The sequence below is a fragment of the Gambusia affinis genome, linkage group LG19 (genome assembly GCF_019740435.1).
Source record: "Gambusia affinis linkage group LG19, SWU_Gaff_1.0, whole genome shotgun sequence".
In the NCBI taxonomy this organism is placed as follows: Eukaryota; Metazoa; Chordata; class Actinopteri; order Cyprinodontiformes; family Poeciliidae; genus Gambusia; species Gambusia affinis.
In genome coordinates this window covers 17,931,471-17,956,147 of record NC_057886.1, presented here as the reverse complement: position 1 = coordinate 17,956,147, position 24,677 = coordinate 17,931,471, and the positions used below count along the sequence as shown (strand labels likewise).

At 40.1% G+C, this 24,677-nt stretch overlaps 1 protein-coding gene across 10 annotated transcripts; it reads left to right on the top strand.

The window, feature by feature from the left end:
• gpatch8 (G patch domain containing 8) lies at nt 1-24,193 on the top strand. 10 transcript variants are annotated; one of them, XM_044099425.1, is made up of 11 exons: nt 108-153; nt 2,794-2,871; nt 3,657-3,693; nt 6,480-6,498; nt 9,142-9,214; nt 15,216-15,257; nt 17,298-17,365; nt 18,389-18,475; nt 18,581-18,724; nt 18,978-19,114; nt 19,198-24,193. In XM_044099425.1, the coding sequence occupies exons 7-11, from the start codon at nt 17,339-17,341 to the stop codon at nt 23,024-23,026; spliced, it is 4,224 nt and encodes a 1,407-aa protein (XP_043955360.1). In that variant the 5' UTR covers nt 108-153; nt 2,794-2,871; nt 3,657-3,693; nt 6,480-6,498; nt 9,142-9,214; nt 15,216-15,257; nt 17,298-17,338; the 3' UTR covers nt 23,027-24,193. The 10 variants fall into 10 exon arrangements, with proteins under 10 accessions (XP_043955349.1, XP_043955360.1, XP_043955354.1 ...); XM_044099419.1 differs by lacking the exon at nt 15,216-15,257; XM_044099416.1 differs by lacking the exon at nt 15,216-15,257 and having other exon boundaries at nt 3,873-6,498.
• Nucleotides 24,194-24,677: the final 484 nt, after the last annotated feature.

Genomic DNA, 24,677 nt, shown 5'->3' with positions numbered 1-24,677 from the left:
TCCTCTGTGTGACAGGGAAATGTTGTAGTGGGCAGAAGTGAGACATAAATCCTCCGCAGTGTGAATCGTTTGCTCACCACCAGGAGAAACTGCAGCTGCGTTCAGAAAATGGCCGACAGATTTTCTAGGTTCAACGAAGAGCGTGATTTCCAGGTAATGCACATCCTAAGTCCAGAGACTTTTAGCGGATTTTGCACGTTGTAGTATTTTAGAACATTGGATAGGTCTTAAAGGATATAAAAACATCCAGTATTTTACAACCAGCTGCACGCATTTCGGCGTATTCGGTGCTTGCTAGCACTGCAAGCTAGTTTAGCTAACGCTGGTCCACTGCGGCTCTTTAGACATCAGTTTTCGAAATGTCTCCGAGCTTTACTCCTGTCACCAAGGTCCAGTTTTATTCACGACACTTTCCTATTTGAACCATTTAAACCACTCACCAGCAAAAATAAATATAGAATATGTACCTGCTTATTAGTGACCTTGGGTATGCTGGTTGTTTATCGAAAAATGCTAACGATGCAAGCTTTGCTAACGTAAAGCTATACTTGAGCTTGCTGTTCCCCTTTGACAGCCAAAAAGTAAACAGTGCATGTTTAGAGAGTTACATTAATCTCATACTTGTAATCTTTTGGTAGAGTTGTTTTAAATTGCCACAAGTTTGTACTTTGAAGGTTTTAAATAGCAAGTTCTATACATTCACAACAATGAATTTAAAGGATTGTCTTCTGTTTTTGGTTATATGAATGAAACTGCAACCAATCGGCAAATTACCTAAATGTCAGAGTAAACTTGATCAGCTTCACTTTTTTAAATGCAGAAATAATAATTTTGCTGAAAACAAAATAGGCTTAACCCAGATATGGTGTGCTTCATTTTATTAATGTCATTTTAATGTATACCAATATGTTCAAAAACTCAATAACCGAGTTTTTGTAACATTCCTTGGGCATCTTGTTGCAATGCAAAAAAATAAATAAAAATGCAAGAGCAGCTGAATAACTTAGTTTCGCCATGGCTTATGTTTCAGCCGTTTGTCTTTTTCTGTCTTATCTGAGATCTGTGGCCACACCCAGCCAAAGCTAGACACATTTCTGGCCAGTAAAACTGTCATGTGTTTCTTCTGAGTTGGTGCTTTCTCATCGAACATTTGCATTCATTTTAGGCATTTTCTTTTGAGTCACTTATATCACATTGTATATCTACCTAATCAAATGTTCACAAAGATTTTAATTATTCGTATGTAGGTAGAAATTATTTGCTACTTGTTTAATTGTTGTCTGCAATACACAAAACAAAATATGAAGTCCTTTTTTGCATGTTTTTATTTATTTCTTTTATGGCTATGAAGTCAGGCCATACAAAATAACAACATTTATAATTTAATCTATGTTTTATACTGCTAGATTCAGAGCTTGCTTTATTGATGTAATTAAAATTGTGTTAGAAAATGTGTATTTGTCTTATTTATAATTCTTACTTGCCTGCTTTTTAAATGACTTTCTGGTGATGTTTTTCCACCTATCTACATTTGCTGTAGAACTGTGTTTTCAGCTATTTTGTCAGTAAGAACTTAATTGCTGTGTGGTCTGAATGACTCTGTTGAGGATCACTCAGGCCCAGCACAGAGAAGCTCTGTGTGTGAGATCTGCAGTGAATGCATTCATATGCTCAGCATTCAGAAAGTTTCTTCATGGATTGATGCTTGGTGCCAAGCAACACAATCTGGAAAATACTCACAGATGGTTTAGCTAATCTCTGCTGCACAGCCCAGCTAAGAGCTTTTCCACTTTATGCTTTTCCATTGGGTGTTGCAGTTTTAGCTTGTACTGCAGAAAATGCTAAGCTATGTATAATTCTTGCAGATGTTGACTGTCAGAGGATATTTGTTTTTCTCATGGCGGTGGAGGTACCTATGTTGTTAGTCGGTATGGAAGCCCAAGAAGATTCTAGCAGTACTGATTCTTGTACTGATCAGGAGAGGGAAGCGAACACTGTTCATAATGTTGCGGTTGATGTTGTGCATAGTCATATTAATTATGAAACAGAGGCTTTTGTGAAGAGCATATGACATTACATAGTCTAAGTAAAATGTAGAAGGAAATATGGGGGAGAAGGGAAGCAAGTTATTGATTTATTCATGAATCTATCCATGTTTTCTCCTCTGCATCTCACCTTCTCATAATCCCAATTTTTACTTGTGCACATGTGGTGTTTGATTTAATCTGAATTAATGGTAACAAATTATGTCAATATAGATTTCTGATACTTCAGATTAGCTAGAGAATGTATTGGCAAGTAGTCACTGAAGTTCTGCCACTTGACAGTCTTCTCCTTGCAGAAAAACTTTAATGAATAATTTCACTAAGTAATAATTTCACTAAGATTTTAAAATAGTAGAAACACTCTTTGTAGCTGTCCTTTCCCATAAACCAACAGTTGATGTGACATTTAACCAGTTCAGTTCCAAAAGAAAGCTGCAGTTGCTTTCATCCCTCTGGTAATTAAGCAGACCACATATATGATGAGTGACAAGACCCCAAAATCACATCCCAGACACAAACACATTACATGAAAACATTTGACAGTATGATTGTACACAAAGCAGCCAAGAACCAAAACCTCAGACCAGAAATTAGTGACTAACTGAATTTTTCAAAATTGCATCACAAGACGGATATTTATGAAATACTATAGAGTTTGTTGTACATCAAACAGCAAATTATCTTTGGTAAACCTGATGACTGTTTTATTTTTTTTTTTTAAGGTTAAATGTGTGTTTCGATTTCTCAGGGTGGGAATCACTTTGACCAGTATGAAGAAGGCCAGTTGGAGCTGGAGCAGGCGTCCCTGGACAAGCCTATCGAATCGGTAAGGTTGCATCCATCGTCCCTCGTCATTGGACCAGCTGTGAGAGTGGATATGATTGGTCCAGGGAGGAATAAGAACCACACCTTTACTCCATGCTGTGTAGATGCATCTAGTGTTTTCTTGAACACACTTGGCACCTAACCTGTAGAATCACTTGTCAGTGTCCATTAATACCCTTTAATTCACTCCCACTTCTCATGACCCCAACCTACTTCATTTCTTCTGTGACATATAAAAAAACGATTTAGATCCTAGCTCTTCCTGTTATATGTGCAGCCACAGATAACCATTAGTTTTTTTTCTTTGTAACAGTCTTGCATTAGTCATTGTTAGTCATCTTAGCAGAGATAAACTTGAGATGAACCTATAAGCATGAAGTGGATGAAGCACTGTCATATTGGCTATTATCTCAACATTGTAGCTGCTTATCAATTTAAAACAAAGTAATTTTGGGGGGAAAAAACATTTGAATATTTCACAGCACTTTTATGTGGAAATTCTGCTATCAGAAATGAAGCCACATTGGATTTCAGTTTAAGAAAAGTTGTATATTTAATATTTTTTGCATTAAGTAGAAGTGATTATTTAGCAAAACAAGGCAGTGCTTATTCCATGTTCTTTGTTTAAAAGAGGGTGCACATTAGATGGTGTGAATGGATACATTTGTGTTTGACTGAGTGTTTATGTAGCTTTTAGAATGTACGTGTTGGTGTATAGCATTTGTATTTATAGGACAGTTATCTTATTGTACACAACTTGGGGTGTTCGACATTTCTCTCCTGCAGCGAATTGGCCCCCTATTAGCTAAGCAGCAATGACCCGGTTTGTATTTGCACGCTCTGCTTCCTTACTCCTTATCTTTAGGGTCCTTTGTAACGCTTCTTTATCTTTCTTTCTCTACTTTTCTTTCTGTTTCACGACTGTCACACCTGACATCTTATTCTCTCTCTCTCTCTCTCCATCTCCCTCTCTCTCTTTCTTGCTCCCTCCCTTCTACACAGTGATTCGGTGTACAGTACCCTCTGTCATTCTGTGCTGGCATGGTGCTTGTGCAACTGGGACTGCATTTTACGCTGAAGAGGCATATTGATAATAGCGCAGGCAGCTCTCTTTTTCTGTCTTCCTCACTTTCTCCACCCTTCTTTCTGTCTTAAGCATTTTGGTGAGCAGGCCAAACTCAGAAGTCCTCAAAAGTAATAGGAAACTTTTTCTCAAGACTATTAATGCACTTTGTGAACCAGTCAGATAGGGTCAGAAATCCTGGATGTCAAGATTCCATATTTTTTTTTTGGATTATAATACCGTTATTGTTGAAGACGAATTAAAACGTTAACTTTGAATAGCTAAATAAAGCTAGCCAAGGTGAGCAGGTATTTCTGCAAACTTTTGTCTTGAGTTTTTATTTAATAATCAGTAGAAACTGTAGTACAAATATGAAATTCTTCTTCCATTTCATTTACATTTTATCTGGTATCTGTTTTTAGTTTAACATGTTTGTCATAACTCTGAACTTCAGAATGAAACACTCTCCCAACCAAACAAAACCAGTATTTTGTCCGTGTGGGTGGTGGAGAAGTAAGAGGACAAGTAAGAGAGAGTGGTGGCCTGCTCACCTGGCTTTACCTAGCTGTTTTGCTCCTGCGCTATTATTTGTGGAGGGGGGCTGAGGAGCATGCTGCAGCACCACACAGCTCCTCACACATCTGTGGAGAAAACAGAAGCTGTGAAGTGTCACCTTATCACCACTATCAAATTTCCTGTTATAATTTTGTAGTGCTCTTAAACAAGACTCTCTTTAGTATCAGAATTAAAATGGATTCTAAAAAAAATCTGAGATGCTTGAATTGGTACAGTAAACAATAAATCTAACTTTTTAAAGTTAGCTTAAAAAAATAGAGAGGAAAAGAAATGCTTAGTTCTTTACTTTTAAGCTCTTAGTCCACTAATGCATAACTTTAGAGCTGTTCATAAGTGCTTCAACCCAGCTTTTCAGAACCCCTCCTTTGCCATTATTTGTGTGTGAATTATAGGCAGCTAGAGGTTTGTGGTATTTTATTGGGATCTTTTTTAATTCCTGTCTTACCCCTTTTGGTCTTTGCTATTTTTCTCCTAACACTGTTTTGCATTGCATGTGTTAACTTGGTAGCATTAAGCACTATGTGCTCTCAACACTCTGTGTTGTTGTTTTTTTGTTTGTTTTTTTTTTTACTCGGACTCATTCCTTATTGTCTCTTATCTCCCCCAGTCCCTTAATCCACCATCCACCTTCCTCCCTCCTATTTGACCCGGTACCACAGCGATATGCAGTGGACAGCCTCAGAGCCACAGAACATGAGCACTCACAGAAGGAAACATCTGTGAATCCCACAGAGAAGCTAAATTCAAGTCAAGAAGTTACTGTACATGTTTGAAATTCATACATGTAGTTACTGTGGCTCGATATGCTATTTAAACCATAGTTGTATGAGTCATTTAAAGTATTGAACCAAATACTTTCTCTTTTTAAAAAGACTTGTCTTCTTAAATATGAAACCACGCACAGGAAAAGGCATCATTTTAATATTCAGTCATTAATTTTAGCACCACTTGATTTACTTTTTACACAGGCTTTAATCATGTGAAGAGAAGTTATGATTGTTGAATGGTGTTGACTAAAAACCCAATTCTTACCTCAAATGCTTAAATATTAAATAAAATAACTGGGGGGGGGGGATTAAGAAATGTACAAAACAGATGATCAATCACTGTATTTGCGATAGTCTGAAGTATGTCCCATCTTTGAAATTGGGGCTTCAGAATTATAAGGTAAGTATGTTTTTGAATTGTTATATGTAAATTAGTTATTTTAATACAACATTTTTTATTTTTATTTTCCCAACATATTTGATAGTATAATCTTAAACTTTATTTTTCTTTGTAAAATAGAAGGCACCCAGGCCTTCGGTTTTACTCGCTTAGCTTGTTACTCCAAAGCAGTTGTTTTTGCTTTGTCTCACCTGTCACATCTGACACTGACTGGTATGTTTAGATGTCTGAACTAAGACTGCAAGGAGTTAAGATGAGCAGAGCTTGTCCAAAAACAGCTGCTCTTTGGTCTGGGCCTTTAAGAAATGATAAATGTGTGATCTGTTTTTAAAGTAAAACATTTACATAGATTTAGGCATGAATACATGTAACCAGGATTCTTGATCCTGAAGGTGGATCATTGTACATATTTTCCCATTAAAAAACAGCAACCACTAGATAACTACATTCTCTGAGGTCTCTAGGTGGGGTCCCCTGCATATCACTTCCCTTATCCATTTCTTTTGCCATGCACTGTGCCAATGACAGCACATTGCACACTTTTTTATATATATTAAAAAAAACACCCCTTGTAGATTTTTTTTTTGTTTTAACTTTTGTTATATTTTCCTTTTCTCCTGTTTTAACAGTCAGTTGGTGGATTTATTGAAATGTCTGCCTTTTCTGTTTATATATAGTATAATGTTTGTTTCAAGGCAGAGAGAGATTTGTATTTTTAAGACCTAGAGAAGCTAGCAGAATTGCAGTTGAAAGCGTTTGGTCGGTTTCTTACGTTGTGTCACGTGTGACTGTTTTTTTGACAGCCCAGTATTTTAAAGCCAGGTTCGTATGGAAATGCCTTCACTCCACTTGCACTGCTGTTGGACTCGCCGTCGTTGCTTTCATCCGTCTGTCTATTCTTTTGGTGCACTCATCTGCTGTTCCAACACCCAGCGTACACGTCATCTCTGGCCACCAACCTCCATAGAGTTCATTTTGACCTAATTTAATTACAGTCAATAGGTGCACACTGTTGCTGCCCCCAGCCTGCTCTACCTGGTTTGTTTCTAAATTCTCCAAAAATGATTTGAAATATGGCTTAAGATTTGATATTCACAAGATTTCAGATTATTTAGCTTGACTGTTTTTGTCTGGTGTTTCCCAGTTCATAGATCTGAGTGGATTTTAATTTTCTTTTCCTTGCAAGCAACATATGCAACTCTGCAAACAATTAAATATTGGCATCCATAATGTTGCTGCACCTCGACACTGTAGCAATTAATTAGGAGACAGAGCGAATGACGGGAATAATATTTCCCAGAAACTTAACTAAGCTTTTCAATACCGGGAAAGAATAGAAAACTGCTAAACTTTAATAATTTAGATGTGTTGTTTCCTCTCTGCCATGTAATGTCCAGCACAATTTTTTTTTTTTTACCTCTTCCTGTGGAGGAAAAGATCTAAGTCAAACAAAGTACGCAGGGTTTGGAAAAGCATGAATTGGATAACAGGAAAATAACAGGACAACAGGAAGTTACACCCTCATTTCTTTAGATAGCAGGAGGCACAAATCAGTCACATGGATTTGTTAATGCTAGTCATCATGATATGGTATTTTATAGTATAATAATACAGCTAACTTTAGTTTTCTCCTTGAAATACACTAAGGAGAGCAAAAGCTGGTGATTATATGTGATTTAAAACAAAGGATTAAGTCGAATTTCCTCCACTTGCACCATTGTGGACAGAGATGCGATGTGTGCCGTGTGTTTGAGGCCACCACTCCCTTCACATGCCCTAACCTCTTACAAACCCACCTCACTTCCATCATCTGAAAACCCACCTTCATCATGGCTCAGCCTGCTCTGTTCTGCCAATTTTCCTGACCTCTTGTCAAAGAGACTTAATCAAGCATTGTTGAGCCATCCTCCCTCACTGTGCCTGCTTCATCCGATACTAACTCAGCTGGAGTTTTGTTCACCTGTCCTCTACTCCCCCTCCCCAACCACCTGACTGTATGTGTACCACTCACAGTGCGCTTACTAACACCGACGACCCTTTTTGTTAAAACAATTTAACAAAAAGCTGCATGCTTTTTTTGTTTTTTTTGTTTTAGTTTTATTCTTCCCCCTCACTTTCTGTTTGTGAAAGTTGACGTCAGTCTCTTTGTGATTATAAATATCCTTTCTGTTTGGTTTGTATGTTTTTTTTTTTTTGTTGTTTTTTTTGATAGAATGCAACACTCTGGTGAATGCTAGACAAGCTTGGAATAGTTATAATCACAACAGAAAACACTGCTTATAAAGAAATGTCAATTTTTTTGTTTATATGTGCTTGAGGATGTACTGTAGTGGTGGGATGGTCTTGCATTTCACTTTAATGTTTTTGTTACCTTGCTTACCAATGCTAGTGAAATAACATGACTTGCTCAATGGCCCCACAGTGCAATAAAAATGCTCTTGTGCATGTTTTTGAATGTCTCTCGATCTCCTTTTGGTCATTATCAGTTGTCAGATCCAACCAAGAATGTTGATTATAGGAATCTTGAGCAGAAATGTGAAAATGTGTAGGTTACAGCAGATTTCCAAATTGTTGCTCATTGTTGGTGTGAAAATGGTTGGAATCTGACAATTCATGATGTAAATGCAGGAAGCGTCCAAAAACGTGCTCAACAGTCATTTTGGTATATCTAATGGGTTTCGAAGTACACTGTCGTCCTTTTCATCTGCACACCCACAGAGCCCTTCACACATGCATAATCAGTCCACTCTGGGCCTTGTAATGGTAATCCAAGGCCCAAAAGCTCCACTTCTCTGTGTTTCTTTTGCTCTATTTTTGTGACAGCTGAATGTCTCATGGTGCTCCCCTTGTCATGGTTACGGAATCACAGCAAGCTTGGAGTTTCTGGTCTTCATTTTGTTATTGCTAGATTTCCATACCTGTTCCGTGTCGCTTTTCTTTGTGTACAAAGATCCTGCGCTGTAGTGTGTCATATATGTATGCGTGCGATACATATATTGCCCTCTCCTTCCTCCTCCTCCTTCTAACTTCTTACATAGTGGATGTTATTTGATGTTTATCTTGATAATAAATGATAGTTGTTTTTCTTTTTGCCTGAAAAACATCTTCTTTTTTTTTTTCAAAATACACTCATGACGTATGAGTAAATCCTGTAGGTTGCAGACCACACAGAGACTCATGCATTTACTTAACATAGAGGCAATCTTACCCTTCAACTCAAGTCTCCCAGCCTTTTATCCCTCTCCCCAATTGCCTTAACACTCCTTATGCTGGAAGACACTGATTGTTACACGCTGTAGGTGATGACAATAATGATAATGGTGGTGGTGGTGGTGGTTGTGCTTATGATGATAGTGTGATTTGAGTGTTTTGTTTGTCTTGATGTTTTCATTCATGCCCACAGGGTATAGCTCCTCTTATTATTGGAATATTTTTGGTTTTTTTCCCCTCTCTTCTCTCTGCCAGGATAACATCGGCCACCGGCTGCTTCAGAAACATGGATGGAAGTTGGGGCAAGGACTTGGCAAGGCCATGCAGGGTAAGGATTTACTCTGAAGCACACTCATGTTCTCAGTTTGCTGGTGGCACTGAGCCACTATCTACTTTTGTTTTCTTTCTACTCATTTTTATTTTTTTGTTTTAAACGACACCCTCCCTGATTTATTTTTCTCTTCACATCCTTTCTTTGACCTCTTCCTTTCGCCCGATTCCGGATTGGAAAAATTGTGGCTAAAGCAAACATGATTCCAGTTGTTTTTGTCGCTCTCAAGTTGCCGTTCCCTTAAACTTGGGGATGGAAGAAAAGATTCATGGAGTTTTGTAGGGGATCAGGTGTTAGAGAGTAATCCTTGTTGATTTTTATTTATTATTTATTTACTTTTGTTGACATCTAGTTTAACAAAAATAAAAGTTCTCTCATATTTTCTGATATTTTTCTTTTAAAAAAAATAAATCTTTTTCACATATTTTGCTGAAACCCCAAATAAGACATCATCTTAGATGTTAGAGTTGGTATTTTTAACAGACATATAATGTTGCTGCCATGTAGCTTTAGTATCATTTTGGATTGCATAATACAGAGCACATACAAATGTATTTGAAGAATAAATTTACTTTGTCCAATATAAACCTTAAATGCGATTTAAGTGAAGATTAGATTTAAAATACTCAAAAGTAAGGCTGGATCATGCTGACTCTCAAATGTGTGCAATCCAACTGGTTGTAGTGGTAACCTTTTGCTGACATGCACAAAACTAAAACCAATAATAATTTATGTTGCTAGTATTAATATGACACAACACATTAGGACCTTTTTAGGTTGTTTTCATCTGCACTGAGCTGCATGTACACCTTCACTATCAAACAACTTCAAGTTCTGTAATACCTTCTATTTTGATACAATCAAAAGTAAATCTGCATGCAGGTGAAACTATCAGAATCCCTTAATTTAAAAAAATAAGACCAAAAAAGTAAGAACTTCCTTTTTTCTAAAACATATTCAGAACCTATATCTCTGTAGTATTGGACATTTTGTATGTTTCTCATAACTTGTTTTTGTACCATTGGTGGTGGTTTTAATCTAAGTAAAACTATTCTTGCTTTATTATATGCATGCAGTTAACCATTTTAACACAACATGCAAAGCAGTTTGTCACGTTTATTCTAACGTTGTCTAAAGCAGTCTAATGTTGTCTTTGTGAGACACTGCACAAGACAATCATACACTGATGAAAGATGGAAACAGCATTTCAGTCGTATATATTAAACCAACATATTGCATTAGCAGTGCTTCTGACACAGGATAAATTTTGAGATTTGTATGCTTTAAAAATTCTGAAATTCAAAGTTTTCATAAAATTGTTCAAAAAAGAGAGAATTTTCCCCGGGTAATTCTAAGCAGCCAGTTGATGCTCATTCTGAGAGTAAGGGCTGAATATTAGGATGTTTGAGTGTGTGGGTTGGTTTCGGCTATTTGTTACTACATTATTAGCTCAAACCTGCTGTGTTCAAAGGTTTAAAGGATAAGTAGCAGTGATCCAAAACCCTGGCATGTTTCACAAAACCGTTCCTTGTTTTGTTGTTTAACTTCCATTTCTCGGTATCTTCCATTTTTTTCCCACAGTGCAACAGTTTTTTTTTTCTTAAGAAATAATCACTGATCTTAGAAATTTACCTCAAAAGGATGCAGCTTGGCATCATACCCAAATGCCAATCTTTCGTCTTAATAGCTAATTGGGCCTCTATTATTTTTTTTCTCTTATCCACCCTCTCCACTACATCTGGTTTTATTCCAAATCATTTTAGTCTTTTCTCAGCCATCCATCATATTTTGCTGCAGAATTTTAGCTTTTATTCTCCTTAAAATGTCCACCAGCAACATTTGTTCTAAATGTTAACATTTCAATTGCAAATGCAACTCACACAGTCAGAAAGAAATCCCACATGAGCTCAAAATATTACCACATTAAGACAGTTCAGATGAATATCCTCCACAGAGAAGCTTACTGCTGAAATGAACTAATTGTTTGTTATTGCGACATCATTTGCTGGTTCTACATTCTGTTGTCAGATAGATAAAACTGCTTAAGGTTTGCTCAGAAAAAGTTGGTATTAGTCCTTAAAAGTGTTTTTTTTTTGTTTTTTTCTTTTTATTTTATTTTTTTTTACAAGCAGGAGTGTGTTTAAATTGAATGAAGATTGACATCGTAACTGGGATCTTCTTGAGACACTACAGAGAAGCCTATTGTCTGGTTGAGTGGGGTTGTCTTGTTGCTGCCCAACTGCGTTTTGTTGATGTACATATATAGCCTTAGTTTCTTGTGTTGTCTCAAAGGTATTTTCAACACGACTGGGGCAAGTGAACGAATTAGACCTGGAAGCTTTCTGGGCAAGCTGACAAGTGCATTGAGGCCAACAGCACAGCAGAGAGAAAAAAAAATTCCATCCATGTTTATTTCCATCCGGCCTTGAAGAGCCGAGTAGCAATATATTTGAAGTGATAAGATGAGCTTTGTTTGGAGGAGAGAACACATCGCAGGGGATGACTGTGCTCTTGTTTGTGCCTCTGGCAGAACTCACGTGGTTATGTAAGCATCCTACATTGTGGGCAGATGAGACTGCAGCAAATTGTGTCCAGTTGTTGTGTAGGAATTAGTGACCCTGCTTAGAGACCGCTGTCCTCTCCAACTTGAGTAAGCTCCCATACTAATCACAGCATCACATCTCATTGAAGTATGCTGGATAATCATGGTAATCTTCCTCTTCTTTCCTGTCCTCCTTGCCAGAAGAGACAGTTGTTGACATTTGAAGTTAAAGCATTGTCCCCTCTTTACGTTTTTTCACTGTATTGACTTTGTTCTTGTTCTTCTTTTGTCCCTTTTTTGCCCCTTTTAGGTAAGGTTTGTTGGATCCCTTCTCTATGTCAGTATGCATGTGTGGGTGTGTTTTCTTTCTCCCACTCTGCAGTTGACCTAAGTGTAACACTCCTTTTACAGTGTATCATAGGCTAATGGCCTCGGTCAGCTTCTTCCTCTTTGCTTCATAATCACTAAACCTTTATTTCAATCTGCTTAAGAGAAAATGCTTCGGTTTGTACAACAATCAAGATCCATGTGAAATCAAGGTAGATTTAGGAACCCATGATTCATGATTCACAACCCCTAGAATCATCATCTCCACATATTTTAGACCCCCCCTCCCCCTTTGAGTTTCCATGGCTGCTGTTGAAGTAATCTGATTGGCTGTAACCACGGCTCAGACTCTGAATGGCTTGCCGTGTAGAAAAGTTTCCCTTCTCTGCTTGTTTACCTGTTTCTACCTCTAAAACAGTGAAAGTTGTGTTTGTATGTGCGTGGTCATTATGTGGGACTGAGATGTGTGTGTGTGTCTGCTACTTATCGGGCAATAGTCGACTTACAGGGAAAACCTCTCCACCTTTTTACACTCCGGGTGTCTCTGTCCCCATGGTACAGACTTCCATCCTCCCCCCGTTTCTTTGCCCCTCCTGCACAGCATGTTTGTCCAGAGGTGCACTCCTGCTTGCCTCAATCTCTTACTTACCAGAGGCTTTAAGCAGTGTTGGAGGTAGGATGCAGAATCACAATGTTCAATAAATAAAAACAATGTAAAACTAAAAGAAACTGATCCATAGATGTTGTTTAAATCCTTCATTACACCTATAGCATTGCAGAAAAGACTCTAAACACTGCTCAAAGCCTTGCTGGCTATTCTTTCAGGTATGTTCCTATGTTTCATGTTTTTATTTGTTGTGGGGTTACGCACATCCCAGACTGACCTGGCTGGTTGTAGACCAGCTAGGACGAAGGATCTTGAGGAGAGGTCCTTTCCGGGCTGACAAGCATAGGCAAGGCAAAAAGATTAGAGGGGGAAAATTGTGGTCTTCCCTAGAAGCATTCGGCATATTTTAAGACAGTTCGGTTGATTTAGGCACGGGTCAGTTGTTGTTGTTAAGGTCAATGTTCTTAAAAGCAAGTTAGAATTACTTTTCCTTCATAGAGTTTTTGTTGTTTAAAGTCCTTATTATGGCATGTCAGAGAAAGCCTCTGAAAAACTGATCTAAATGGCCAAAACACCACAAAATAAGCTGCATCTGGTCATTTATAAATTACAAGTGGAGACAGCAATGTCCTGCTTCGCTGAGCTTGGAGGAATGAAGCCAATCGTGCAACACAACAGGTGTGCTGAGACATTGACAACAGCACTGTGCATAAAATCTGTTGAAAATCTCTCCAAACAGTACTTTTTATAACAATGATGGCAGAGGAACATGGTTTATTAATCCGAGCCGAGGAGATGCTTGGAATTTAAGCTTTTAAATTAAACTACTAGCTTGTCACACAAACTATATTTTATCACTGAATTGTTCCCTTAAGCTAAAATAGCCAGCGGGGCTGTGGCTACCTCACATGGCGAGTCAGGGTTATAACAGAGGAGCAACTTCAACTCTGAGAGCTTTAAGATTAAGCACCTGCATAATTAATATAAAGAGTATTTATTCTTTAGTTAATACTTCTGCAACACTTTTCTATTAATTCTGTTGTTAGTTGTATATAGTAAACCTACTACATCTGCAAAGAGTTGGCTCACAACAGGCTGATGTTTCCTTCAGAGACACTTATTGTTCAAAAGGATCCTTAATATAGAAAACATTGTTCATGTTGTCAGAACTGGCACATGCTTGATTGAGACTAACCAGTGCTGTCTTCCATCTCCCACATTCTGCCTCACACTGCTGAGCAGCTGGCTTTTGCACTTTTTCCTCTTGCTTACAAGAAAGAAAAATGAAGATGTATGAACATATTTTTAATCGACTAAAGTCAGTTATGATGTGAAACTGTCCTGCTTATGTTTTAATAATAATTCTAATAAAAATAAACCTGACTGAGTGATTTCACCTGACAGTGCTTGGAAAAATTTTTTTTTCCCACAACAGCAAGTTAGAAGTAGCATCTCTGCTGAGATGTCTGCAGACTGGCTACCTGAGCTGGTATCCCAATTTATTAGGTCGTACATGCTTGATGTAATCTGTTTCACTTAGGGATGCAGTGATATAAAAATTGGAGTCAATATCTTATCTAAAAATTGCTGTTATGGCACCTGGTGTGGTCACTCTGACATTGCTTCTTTGCTTCAGTTAAACACCCCACAGTCTTGCACTGCATCGCTGTCACCGTCATATGAGCAAACAAATGCCACATTGCCAGTTTTATTTTGTTTATTTCAGATTTTTTTTTTAACAGGTCATACTTGTTTTATATATTTAAGTCAGTACAGTTTTGCAGTGGAACAATTGTATTTTTTCCCAAGCTTATCATCTTGTAAGGATGTCCTACTGGCCCGTGCCTAAATGTATTCAATACTGATTTTAAGTTGGGGGAGAGTCATCCGGTAATCTCTTTAAAAAGGGTAAATATGTCTTAATAGGCATACATAGGATAGGTTGTTTGACATACTGTAGCTGCTTTTTCCCTACAGGTTGTTGATGATCAGTAATGTAGAACTTCCTATAACCTGAACCATTTATGATCAATTCTCAGTAGCCATTTTTAGTGTTTTTCTGTGTTTTATGTTGCCTGGTTTTTGATATGCATTACACCTCTCCATGTTGGGAAAAAATAAAATTCAAAATGTCTTGGTACCATTTTATTTTAAAGGTAACTTGTTGATCTGTAAAATGAATAAATGAATGTTACTGGTCACAACATTCAGTAGTGGAAAAGCTTAGGTTTAGGGGATGGTAGTCTGGCTTCTTGGGTTACATTTTCAGTCAAAATGCACAACAACATCACTTTAGGGACCTGGGGACTTGGACAAGCGGTTTGAATTAGTGGTGAGAGGAGATTCCTGTAAGTACCTAGCCCTGTGTAAAGGGACAAGGTGGGTGGGGATGGGCGGTGACTCACGGAAGGCCCTCTGGTAATAAATGCCCTGAAGCCCCATTACCACACACCCAACCTCATCTGCCCTTCTCTGTGTGCCTCAATCTTCCTGCTTAACCAATTGGTGTTTCTTTTTTACAGCGATTTGATCCTGCCCATGTTGTGCTGATGGTAAACTTAGTGGTAAATGTTATTTTATCCCCCAATTGAATTGTTTTGTTTTTTTGTTTTAATTCCTCCCATTATTTTCATTTTCCTCTCATCAGAGCACAAATGCTACATAGGCTTTCAATTCTCTCTGTCCTAGTCCTCATTCTGCTGCTTGTATATTACCATGCATCTGTATTACTCTTAGAACATTGTCATTTTGTTTTCAGTTTTTTTTAACCTTGTGATTCACACCTTGTGATTTTAGCTGCACATTGTTTTTTGTCTGGTCCTTTTTGTTTTCCACTGGAATGGGGTAATGCTGGAGGTATTGTCACTGTGTAGAAGGACTGGTGATAGTTTGGGATGATTGTAATCGGTCATGAATCTTCAGTTCTGGGCCTTGCTTGTGACTCAGTTCGGACAGACCACTGCAGTGGCTAGATGACAGACCAGACTTTTTATTTTTATTTTTCTTAACTGCTCTGATGCTGTTTGTGAAAGACTGTGAAACCACACATCTTACAATAGACTTGTGTTCTCAATGTCACACAAACAGCTGTTCCCTCTTAATTTCTCCATTTGAATAAGGCACAGAGAACCATGAGGTAAGAGGAAGATACTGGCACAAAACCGTCTAACTAAGAGACACTGCAGTGGGACTGAAAGTCCAGGCAGGCAGAGACATGTTACAATGTCCATGCATCAGCGATTTCAGAACGAATAAGTCATTGGGCTGTCCTGACTTAATTGCCTAAGGTGAGCACAGGAATGATGCATAATTACATCAAACGTCTGTCTTAGCTTCCTCAGTTTAAGAAGGAATCTACTTCCCTTTCATTTTAGAGGCATGCATTTCAATTTGGAACAAACCCATCCAGGGTCATATTTTTAATAATCCCAATGGCATGCCTACAGATCTGGAGGAGAAAGAAACAATTGTGAATATATTGGAGGGAAAAAAAAACTGAAACCAAACTGAATTAAAGTCGCCATCAGTAAGATTGGTTTTTGTATCTGGCTGGCATCAGGAGCAGCAGACTAGTCCAAATTCTTCTTCTGCTTTTTCTTTTGAGATTCCCCTGTCTTTCTTTCTTTCTACCTATCTATCTGTCTGTCCTCCCCTTTCCTCCTCCTATACTCATCCCCTCATGTTTTACCAGGTAAGTATCCCCTTCCCTTGCACTGTCAACATGGCGACACCTGGCCTGTGACGTCACTCTGCTGTAGTTCAGTGCTTGTGTCTTTATTTATTTATTTATTTACTTTTTTACATTCTCTCTGCTTTGTTTGGCTGATTATAAGTGGATTAAGCAATTTGTGTCAATCTCTAAAGTAGTTTTGATTTTTAAATATTTCATATCTATAATGTTTCATTCTGTTTTGGTTGTCTTTTGGTTTTATTTTTCTAAAGTTAATTTCCTTCTGTTCTAGCTCTTTTCACAGCTTACGTAGTATAACTTAAGTGGATAGGAAATTAATGTTTTGACGATGGAGAACAAAAAGGGGGCCCGGGAAAATCAAACTGCTTTGTACCTCATGACAGTAAAATGTGTTTGCTACTGACAGTCCTGTTATAGATGAAGCAATTGGCTTAATATACTTGTTAGGAGTTCCTCTCCCATGTAGGATTTAGTGACGAAGGCATCTGTTGCAATCTTGCCCAATACCATATTTGGGTACATCACTCCCTTATAAACTTGGCTTTCTGGTTTAACAGGACTTTAACAAGGAAGGGGGGGAGGTGCCATTTCTGTGTAGAAGAAGGCCTTGTCTTTATTTAATCCACCAGAAATGTAACAAAGCTACATAGACTCTAATCCACCTACAGTGCCTACTGTACAAACCAACAGCCACATTGAAACTTTATAAGTCACGTTTGTTCAGGAGTTGGCTGTAGTAAGCTGTGAGAATGGCTGGTGTTTGGTTCACTGTAGCTTTCTGGTCTCTTTGCACTTTCAAGGCAACAATTCTCTAACCCCAGCACCCTGTGCTCTAAAAGCAGGCTGTCTTCGAGTTGGTGTTTGGTCTCCATCTCAAAAACTCAACTAGTCTTCTCTGTCTCTTTTGCCTCAGGACGCACCGACCCTGTGCCCATTGTTCTTAAATATGATGTCATGGGGATGGGCCGAATGGAGATGGAGGTAAGATGCTGAAGTTATCCATTTGACCCCATTTAATGTTCATGTTTATATTTTGAAGTTGTTGAGGCAAAATCAGACAAATTTACTTGGATAATAGCTGTGAGAAAGCTATTAATAATACTGACTTTGACATTAGTGGTTATTGGTGTAAAATTAATTAGAATCTCATGTCCTGCTGTAGCTGATCCCAAACCAACATGGTGGTGTTGATTCTCATTCCAATCTGTGTTGGAAAAACTGAGAAACAACATCAGCTGCTTTACTGTGAGCCATTTGAATAAACTAGGTTGCTTGTTATTTTGTTCTGTCCTCAGTTGCAAATCTCATTCTGACACCTAAATCTAAAGCATCAAATCCTTTTTATATAACTAAAAATCTACAAATCCCAAGGAGCACCATGCACATATGAGCTAAAGTTGACTAAAGCTCAGCATTGTCTTACAAAGTCCAGCAGATGCAAGAGGAACACTTTGTAAATTATTATTCCAGATCTGTCAGTGTTAATGAATTACTGTATTGCATGCCTCGTGTTATTTGTCCTCAGAGATTCCGTTGGGAGACAAAAAAAAAAAAACAAGTCAACAACTTTATCTTTAAACACCATGGTTATGCAAAATAACTTATCACATTATAGTAGCCTTTTTCCGATCTTTAATTTTGCTCAGTTTTGACCTACTGATGGTGATTTTAGCCCTTTCTCTGGCTCCTTCAGTAGATATGTAAATAGGAACATCCTTCTGTCTGCATCACTGGCGTTTTTTAAATGTCACTTCCAACTTTGGGTTATGCTTGGCCTTTATTTCATCTGCCTTTACACAATTAAAGACAAACTTAAAATTTATTATGTCTTCCCTACATTAGAAATACAGAGAAGTCAGCGTGTTTTGGAGGCTACACAGCAACAACAATTGGCTCCTTACCATTAGTCACTTGCATAACTTTGTCAAACCTATAAAATGGCAGACTGTTATGTTTACTCTGACTGTTTTCTGGAGGTGCTGGAATTTCTGTTTGTCCTTTCAGCTGGACTATGCAGAGGATGCCACAGAGAAACGGAGAGTGCTTGAAGTGGAGAAAGAGGATACAGAAGAGCTGCGGCAAAAATACAAGGTAAAGTCCTTTTTTTTTTTTTAGGATTTAACATTCATCAAACAAGATGATTGCTTATGTGTTTTCTGATCTTCTTGAAAGTGACACGTTTCTTACCAAATTTAGGACCAGGTGGAAAAAGAGAAAGCTATCGCAAAAGCTTTGGAAGACCTGAGGGCGAATTTCTACTGCGAACTTTGTGACAAGCAGTACACTAAACACCAGGAATTTGACAACCACATTAACTCGTACGACCATGCCCACAAACAGGTAATTTATTTTAGTCTCTGAAGCAAAACGGTTCATCAGTAAGATAAAGTAGCAGTTTACTCAAGACATCTCTTTAAATGTGATGAAAATGGGTATACGTAACAGTTTGCTCAACTTTTATTACCATCTGATCATGACACAAACATGAAAAGACAACGTGAAGAAATAAAAAAATCTGATCACATTCAGTTGCCACACATGTGAAAAGGAATAACTCAAACACCAAATACATGTCCTTTTTAATATGATGCAGAGGTTAAAAGAGCTGAAGCAGAGAGAGTTTGCTCGCAACGTGTCCTCCCGCTCTCGGAAAGATGGAAAAAAGCAAGAGAAGATGCTGCGTCGACTGCACGAGTTGGCTGAGCAGAGGAAACAGGACAAACAGAACCGGTATGATCATATCACTACAATACCCTCTGCTGGCCTTGAGTCATTGAATCTATGTTTAAGATTATTTTTATCTTGCTTTTTAGTACTCCTGGAAGTGGCCCCATGTTCAAACCAACCACAGTTGCTGTTGATGGTGAGAAAGAAGGAGATGGGGACAGCATGCCACTTGAGAACCCCACTTTTACAGATTCCATCCTTGAGAGTTCACCATCAGAGAAAACTGGCCAATCTTCCCCAAAGCCCAGCCCAACTTTAAATATTTCTCTGGGGAAGAACACATCCTCATCCCCAACCCCTACTGGCGCATCAAAAGTCAGTGTATCATTCTCTTTTGCAAAGAAAGCCCCAGTAAAGCTGGAGACGGCAGCGGCTGTGTTTGCTGATCCTGGTGAGGAGGCTGTGGAGGAAGAGGAGAATCAGGAAGGGGAAAAGGCTGGAGGACAAGAGGAGACATCTGGCTGCAGCACAGAGAGTCCCAGAAGAGCACCTGAAGAAGATGAAGGAGGGGAGAAAGGTGGAGCAGCTGGGGCAGAAGATATCCAGCAGCCTGATGATGGAGGCTCCTTGGCCTCGACTTTAAACAAACTTAAGATGATGATGAAAAAGGATGAAGGATTTTCTGGACAAGAACCACAGTACTACCATTACATCCCGCCAGCTCATTGTCGTGTAAAGCCCAACTTTCAGTTTTTGTTGTTCATGAAGGCTTCTGAGCAGTGCCAGAGCAAAGATGATGAGGATGAAGAAGAAGTAGAGGAAGTTCAAAAGGCTGAAGAAAGCTCTGATCAGACAGAGTCCAAAGAAACTGAGTGTAAAACTGAACAAGAACAAGGTGAGGATGTATCAGCAACTGAACCAGAACCACCTCCTTTATCACCTAACATGAAGACTGAGGGCAATATCTCGTCTTGTGAGCAAGAGACGGTTTCAACTGCTCCCACTTCTCCTACTCAGAAAGCAGAGAACACACAGAGCACACTTGATACAAACACTGGTCCAAAAGTCCCAATGGGTCCCTTCTTCCCTGTCCTGAGCAAAGATGAAAGTACCACTTTGCAGTGGCCTACGGAGCTTCTTGAATTTACAAAAGCTCAGCCTTCACTATCTTACAGCTGTAATCCTCTCTACTTTGACTTTAAGCTTTCAAGAAATAAAGGACTACGTGGTGGGAAATCAGCAAAGTCCCTCAAATCTGGAGAAGAGGCTGATGACAAAGGACAAGTTGAAGCTGCTTCAACAGCTGAAGCCACTGAACCCGTACCTGAAGCATGCACTGATAAAGAGACGCCTGAGATGAAGGAAGATCCCAGCCAGCCAGGACCTGATGAGCAAAAATCCACGACTGCCAGTAGTAGCACAAAAAAGAAAAAGAAGAAAAAGAAGCATAAGAAATCGGGAAAACATTCTAAACGCAAAGGAAAAGAAAAAGATGCAGCGGGTGATGCAGAAGAGAATACGGAGGCAACGCAAGAAAAGCCTAAAAAGAAGAAGAAACACAAACGGAAAAAGAGCAAAAACAAAGCTCAAGATCAAGAAGAGGTGGCAGGTGATGACAAAGAAAAAGTTAAGCCAAAGTCAGAAACTAAAGCTGCTGGTTCCTCTGTTCAGTCCACAGCTGGAAGATCAACAGGAGCGGAGCCAGGTAAAAGAAAACGCGCTGCAAAGGAAGTGCCTTCTAAATCTGGAGCAGAACAAGGAGGAAGTGGAAAAAATAACGACAAGAGCAACTCCTCAGAAGATCACGGTAGCTCTAAAAGACAAAAAACGGACTCGAGTGGATCGCAAAACGCGTCATGTTCTACCTCTGCTCAGAAAAGTCCAGGTCACGGTAGACCACCCAGCAGCGAGAGCGAGGAGGAAGGCGGCTCCAACACCCAGCATTCACGTCATCACAGGTCCAGCCCACGAGAGCAGCGGCGCCATCACAGCGAAGAGTCCAGACGGTCCCACAGCCGCTCATCAAGGCGGGGAGAACGACGCGGCAGCAGCGGGCGGCGCCATCGTGGCCAAACCTCCCGCAGCCGCTCCTACTCCAGCAGTTCTGGGCGCTCCTCAGCAAGAAGTAGCGCCTACAGTCACCGCAGCCGCAGTTACTCCGACAGCTACAGTGACTACAGCACTGAAGGCCGCAGACGGAGGCGCTCTAAACGTTCATCTGACTCAGAGTATGAGCGGCGGGGCAGTCGAGGTCGCAGGCGATCCAGAAGACATCAATACTCCTCTTCATCCTCAGATGATTCCCGCTCTCGTTCTCGCAGCTACAGCAGGAGGAAGCGGCACCGGCGGCACCACCACAGCAGCTCGAGAAGCTCCAGCAGCTGGAGCCGCAGCACCAGCACAAGATCCTGGAGGCGGAGCTATAGCCGGAGCCGAAGCTCAGCAAGTCGCTCCTCCAGTTCCAACAAGGGCTCACCTCACCGACGGAGCGCCAGGGGTCGTGCAGACAGCGACACACATCGCAGAGACTTCAACCGCTCTCGGATTTATCGCTCGCAGTCTCCCCGCACGTCATCACGAAGCCTCAACCGGAGCACCCACACATCCACTTCCCAGACTTTGAGGCCGGTTGGGTCTCGTGATGCAGGGGAACACAAGAACATGCTCACAGCGCGGCAGCTGCTCGAGAGGGTTCAGTCCAAGAAAAGTTCAGAGGATTCTGCCTCTGGAATGAAATCTGGGATTAAGATTAAGGATCCACCACAGGGTTACTTTGGTCCTAAATTACCACCAGCCCTGGGAAGCAAAGCCATGTTGCCCCTCTTTGGTAAGCTGCAAGCAGGAAAGAAACCGTTGATTCCCCTAACGAGACCCGATGAGGGAGAGAAATCAGGAACGGGGAAGGGTTCTGAAACGGATGGAGAGGTTATCCTAGTAGAACCTATAAGGGAGTTCCCCCCTCCTCCACCACCTCCAGCGCCACCAGTGCAGAAGGTCGTGGAGGTGCAGCAGAACACAGCGACACAGGAAGAGACACAGCAGCAGTCGGCTACAGAAGAGCAAGTACACCAAGAACCACAGCCACTGTTTGAACAAGATCCTTCCATGATTATGCCCCAGTATCAAGCAGAGCCAGGTCAAGACCCCTCCCAGAATCCCATGATGGAGTCTATCATGCCTGAAATGCAGCAACAGCAGCCTTTGCATGGTTATCCCGCTTACCACCCGTCCAGTTTGGAGGAAGACGGCATTGAAGCGGAGGAGGATGGCCTGGCGCCATTGGAGAGTCAGCCAATCACATTCACGCCAGAGGAGATGGAGAAGTACAGCAAGCTGCAACAGGCGGCGCAGCAACACATTCAGCAGCAGCTTCTGGCCAAGCAGGTCAAGGCCTTCCCCTCGGCTGCTGCTGCCGCTGCCGCAGCTGCAGCAGCTGCTAACTTAGCCCCTGCTCCCCCTCCACCAGCCCTGCAGCAGATCCACATTCAGCAGCCAACCGTTTCCGTCGCCTCCGGCACATCCATCACCACTGTCCAACATGCCATCCTACAGCACCACGCTGCCACTGCTGCTGCAATGGGCCTCCACCCAGCGCATGCCCACCATCATCACCCTGCACATGCCCAGCTGGCGCAGGTGCATCACATTCCCCAGCACCACCTTACTCCCATCTCCCTGTCCCCTTTAGGCCACTCTCTTGGTCATTCTTTGGGACACTCCTTGGGACATGCGGGGCTTATTCCTGCCCACCCAACTGCCTTCCTCTCTGGTCAGCCTATTCATATTATCCCTGCTTCTGCACTTCACCACACACCCTTGGCGCTCCACCATGTCCCTCACGCAGCCCTTTACCCAACACTATTCGCACCTCGGCCGTCCCAGGCTGCTGCAGCGGCGGCTCTCCAGCTACACCCACTTCTGCACCCAATATTCTCAGGACAGGACCTCCAACACCCGCCTAACCATGGCTCTTGAGTGACGATGGATACAAAACGGGATGTAAACAGAACACTGACAGAGATCTGTGACGATCTTGATTTAGTGATGGGGATGAAGTCTTTGCATCAGTGTATAGGAAGTCAAGACGCGTTGTAAAATCAGTTTTACACTCAGACTAAAGTGGTCATTACGTGTTGCAGCCTGTGTTGGTTAAAAAAGGTGACACTAGAGTTTTTATATTGGTTTGTTTGGATTTTTTTTCTTTTTCACTCATGTTTCCTGTTTTAAAGGCAGGTTCATAGGTGTAATGAGACATTCTGTTGAGATTGTCTTATAAACCAATTGGGTCTGCATTCCCAACCTCACTAACCACTGGAGTTTTTTTGTTTTGTTAGTTTTTCTCATTTATGCAGTCATAATCTTTGCTAAGTTTGGCATCCACGGAGATCCATAATGGTTGAGATTATAGAGGATCATGATGAGACGGGACATAGATTTTGTTACAGAAACTAACTTCACCTCTGTTTTTGTGATGGACTCAATGATGTGACACTTTTCCCCATATAACTACCTGCTCTTTATTGAATTCTTGGTCTCAAAATAATTTGTATTGCTGTAGTTTGTACATATATCAGTGTGTAATGTGAAGAAGCCAGCTCTTGATGACTATGAAATAACTATGGTGTCTAAACTGGTATGACACTGTCACAAAAGAAGTCCTCTAAATTTGCAGAAATGTGGCAAAGGTTTAAACATCTCTAATACTCTGAGGCAAAGCTCCTGTTTTCCCATTGGAGGGTACGTGTGAATGAATTGCACTGAATTCTGTAGATTGGGCTGGTGCTTGGGCATCATGTAACAATAAGATTGTAGTATACTGCAATAATTGTATTTTTATTTTTAAATTATTTTCCAAATGCTCTTCAGAAGGAGAGCTTTGTTTGGCTTTTTTCTGTAATTTTGTAAATAAAAATGCTGTAGATTAACCTATTAACATTCTGAAAAGGTTGACACTGCTGTTGGTAAAGCAGACGAATTACAAGTTAGTTACAACATGGATATGTGTTTTATCAAGGTTGGTTCTTAAAATGTTTCCGCTGAGGATGGCCGGGATCCCAGACAAGTTATCTGTCAAAAAACAAAAGTTGTGACTCTTGTATTTTTAAAAACATAACTGTTTCAACAAATAAAACTTTGAGTCCATGTGTTTGTTTTTTTCTCTCTCTCTCTTTTGTGGTTTGGTTCTGATTGCATTATTCCAGTTCTTTTTGTAGTCTCATCTGGACAAGATTACCAAATCATTCTCCAGGTACTAGCAGCAAACAGTAGATGGCGCCCTAGTCACATTAAGATCCGTTAAAAATTACATAAAACTGAATCCTTCAACGACTAAAATTGAGTCCAAGTGGAGAATTGAGTATAAACAATGGTAAATCAGCAATCTTTTCACCAAGTATAGGTTACAGCATATAATTTGTGATGGTTCTATCAAATAGATAAAGAAGACATGCTATCTTGCAGGCAGCTATGAAAGTTGGCAATGAGTATCTCTACAGGTAATGTAAAAGTGGACAAAGTTAAAGTTTTGGTATTTTAATAATTTTATATTGAATCAAATTTAACTTCAGAGATGGAAGAAATGTTCCTGTACTTGATCTAACAAAAATTGACATTTTACAATGCTTAA

Excerpts from the sequence above, each read along its gene's own strand:
- gpatch8 (XM_044099414.1), top strand. The coding sequence starts at position 109 with ATGGCCGACAGATTTTCTAGGTTCAACGAAGAGCGTGATTTCCAG. Across the intron at positions 2,872-9,141 it reads TGGACAAGCCTATCGAATCG|GATAACATCGGCCACCGGCT; the intron begins GTAAGGTTGCAT and ends TCTCTCTGCCAG. Across the intron at positions 9,215-17,297 it reads ACTTGGCAAGGCCATGCAGG|GACGCACCGACCCTGTGCCC; the intron begins GTAAGGATTTAC and ends CTTTTGCCTCAG.